This window comes from Agrilus planipennis, unplaced genomic scaffold, assembly GCF_000699045.2.
Source record: "Agrilus planipennis isolate EAB-ADULT unplaced genomic scaffold, Apla_2.0 scaffold119, whole genome shotgun sequence".
Lineage (NCBI taxonomy): Eukaryota > Metazoa > Arthropoda > Insecta > Coleoptera > Buprestidae > Agrilus > Agrilus planipennis.
The window spans coordinates 14,341-17,715 of record NW_020438931.1 but is presented as its reverse complement, the minus strand read 5'-3'; the positions used below and the strand labels follow the sequence as shown (position 1 = coordinate 17,715).

General features: G+C 27.8%; 1 protein-coding gene and 1 long non-coding RNA gene across 2 annotated transcripts in view; one reads left to right on the top strand and one right to left on the bottom strand.

The window, feature by feature from the left end:
• LOC112904369 overlaps nucleotides 1-3,375 on the top strand; it is a 15,671-nt gene that overhangs the window by 6,445 nt on the left and 5,851 nt on the right. Inside the window, exon 2 of the long non-coding RNA XR_003231051.1 lies at nucleotides 2,546-2,666. This is a non-coding gene — a long non-coding RNA (uncharacterized LOC112904369). The remainder of the gene's footprint in view (nucleotides 1-2,545; nucleotides 2,667-3,375) is intronic.
• LOC108736703 overlaps nucleotides 148-3,375 on the bottom strand; it is a 9,911-nt gene continuing 6,683 nt past the window's right edge. The window contains exons 2-4 of the mRNA XM_025974206.1: nucleotides 955-1,242; nucleotides 263-568; nucleotides 148-212 (exon numbers count right to left, since the gene is read on the bottom strand). Coding sequence (XP_025829991.1) covers nucleotides 199-212; nucleotides 263-568; nucleotides 955-1,242 — 608 coding nt within the window. The 3' untranslated portion in view covers nucleotides 148-198. The remainder of the gene's footprint in view (nucleotides 213-262; nucleotides 569-954; nucleotides 1,243-3,375) is intronic.

Below are 3,375 nucleotides of genomic sequence, written 5' to 3'. Positions count from 1 at the left end.
CCAAAAAAAGTTCGAATTAAAGAAAATTAAGAATATTATATATTAATACATAAAAATATTAAGAAATAGTAGTATTTGGAAATTTGAGCTCGATTGGAGCAATAAAAAATGGGGGAATAAACGACTTAAATAGTGTACCTACAGATTTTTTGATAGCTGGATAAATTATTTTAACTTATTTTATGGTAGATACGTTCATTACTGAAAATTATCTAAAAACGCTTTGTTATAGATATTTTTAAATTAATTTAAAATGATTTACCTGTAGCACATGAATTGTCTATATATTCGTCTTGATAATTTGAAGCCCTGTAAGCAAAAGGCATCGCATGACGATCAGCGCTACTCAAACTACATGTTCCTAAAGTCATATTGCCTTGCTTTTCTTTGGTTTTGCGAAATTTTATAGATCTACAACTAAACGATTTTTCTTCTAAGCATTTTTTTTGGCAGGCGTCTCTAGTAACTTTCTTTGGCAGTGTTTTTGTATTATTCCCTATTAATGTTGCACCGGATATTCTTTCGAAAATCCATTCTTCTTTGCACAGCTTCTCTGCTGGTATTGTCCCTAATAACGAACAAAAAGTAGCTGAGAATTTAGTTCGTTATATGTATAGTCGGGTGTTCGTTATTGACGATTTTCTTCGATAGGTACTTAAAAAGCCAACTTTTATAAAGCGCATGTCGTTATAACCGATCGGACTTGCTAATTTCCCATTCAAAAACGTTCGCTTATAACACGTGTGTAAATGGAATGTAATTTTGATTGTTAAATTTCGTTCGTTAAAATCAAGCATTAGTTACAGGTGGTAATCCGTGTTCGCTATAACCAAGTTCGACTGTATACTTAAATTTAAACATTTGTCGTATGTTATAATATGACATTTTTTGAAGCAAGTGTTATATTTTTGTGTTGCTATCTTTAATTTATGCACCTAGCTTTTTCATTTTTACCTTGAACACATATTTTTGAAAACCAAACGATATTATTGTCGATTTCGTTTGTCATCTGTCCATCGTTATCGGTAATTGTTTCGTAGAAATAGCATGCCGGCACTTCATAATTCAGAAGAAATCCTGCACAAGTTTCGTTTTTCCGACATTTCATTATACATTCTAAGGTCACCGGTTCATCAGTGTTACCTGTGTAGAATGTTTTTTTATCGATAAAAGCGGTTGGAATAACTCCTAAGATTTTCTCGAATCTAGTAAAATCCTTAGGACAATTAAAAGGAAGTATAACTGAAAATAAAAATATTTCAAAAAAATTGGTCAAATATAAATGCAAGGAATTTGATACATTTAATACAGATAAATGTAGTAATCAGTATTTGAAATTAATTGTTGTATTCTAATATATTCTTAAATTGTTTCAGGGTTTTCATTAATTACTAGTAGCAATGATCAAATAATTTATAGTACCTAGTACATCTACATTAGGGTGCTTCAAACAAATTTTTTATTTTTTTAACTCTTACCCCCTCAAATATTTCTATTTGATATATAAAAAAATCCTCGCCAAACATGAGCCCAATAGCTCAAATCTAAGGGGTCGCTATTTTTATTTTAGTTTTCCATTTAATTAACATAGGAAAAGTTCTTTTTTGTTTTAAATTGAATTTACACATAATTTACACAATTTTTTCCAAAAAACCGTTTCATATTCTCAAGAGTTAGAAAAAAAATTAAAAATTTTGTTTGAAGCACCCTAATCTACATATTTATAAGTCATGTAAAAAATGGAAAAAAGGAAGTACTATTGTCTTTATATTTTCCTTTTTTTTTGTTATTCTATTATTTTTCAGTCCGTGGAAGCACGGTTGTGATTGAAAAAGTTATCATGATTACTGTTTCAGTCGGGTCGATTTTTTATTTTTCATAAACAAATCGATTGGAAACAATTACATGTATAATTATGCGTATGTATGTAATAATGAATTATTTTTTCTCCAATATATTGAAAAAGTATGTAGTTAATAATGAATACAAATGTTTTAATTGCAATTTTGATAAACACGGAGAGAATAAAAAACGAAAATTTACCTAAACATTAAGGCGATATTTACAATATATCCCATTAGCCCCTTGCTTCGTTAGCGAAAATAATAAAAATTAAATAGATAGATTAAATAAGCAGAAATAAATTTACTAGGTATTTTAATTGATATTACAAATTTAATTGTAATAATTAAGAAACTTGAAATAATTTTTAAAGAAACATGTCAAAAATGAGATTATTACAAGTTTTACTATTTCCACAGCAAATTCAGTCATTTTCAATTGAAAATTGTAATTTCCCCGTGAACGTATTTACGTTGAGTACAGTATACCTATAAACATATAGGTATTGAATTTTGTAGAATTATTTTAAATTTATGGAAATCATTAACAATACTCATAAAAATAAAAGTTACATTACTCATTGTTTGTGACAATCAGTTTAACCGTTTTTAATTGTTTCGTATTAGTATGCACAGTAATCCTAAATTACTGTTCATATTCAAATAAGCGTACTAGACCGTTAACAACGTTTTTTCGTCTCTAGATTTGCTATACTACGGCGAAGAACTCTAAATATACCTACCGTAATCTGTATTCGTATGGAATTGTCATATAAACAATAAGAAACATTAGTATGGAAAAGTGAAAGTATTCTATCACAAATGGTAAATAATAACTTTTTATTTATTATTTTAAAATAAATATGGAATATCTTTATTAAGTCTAAATTTAGAACTTTTTTAATAAAATGTTGTTCTATTGGTGCTGATAATATTGTTATACAAAATTTTATGTTCTTTCTGCCTATGTATATGTATATGCAAGTAAGGCAAAACATACACCGCACATAGGCATTGGCATTTTGGAGACACGATCATTTATCTAAAAATTTCACCTGTTTCACTGAAAATTGTTCTAAACAAACCGAACAAAGCGCAACAACCCTCAAAAGTTTTAAATTGCATTTAATGGACTTATATTACTTTATTATTTACGTGAAATACCACGCCAGTAGTATGTGTTTAGCAACGGTTAACAAAAAATGTAAAATTTGTCTTCAAGGTGTCCCATTATAAAAAATTAAACGTTAAATCCTTGAACCGTCTTTAAGGTACTTATTTGACAAGGTGACATTTGTAACTATTTATTGTTGTTTTAAGGCGTTAATAATTATTTCAAATTGAATAGTTTGTTGACTTTTAAGGCTGAAGTTTAGCACAACTTGAACATTATCATGGTAACGTTCATAAAGGTTTTTTATTAACTTCTTATGAGGTATGGAATAAACACATTTACTTGATAGAAATTCATTAAATTTATTCAACGTATTATTCAAAAAAGAACTAAAAAATTAAAATTATGATAAAGTAACTA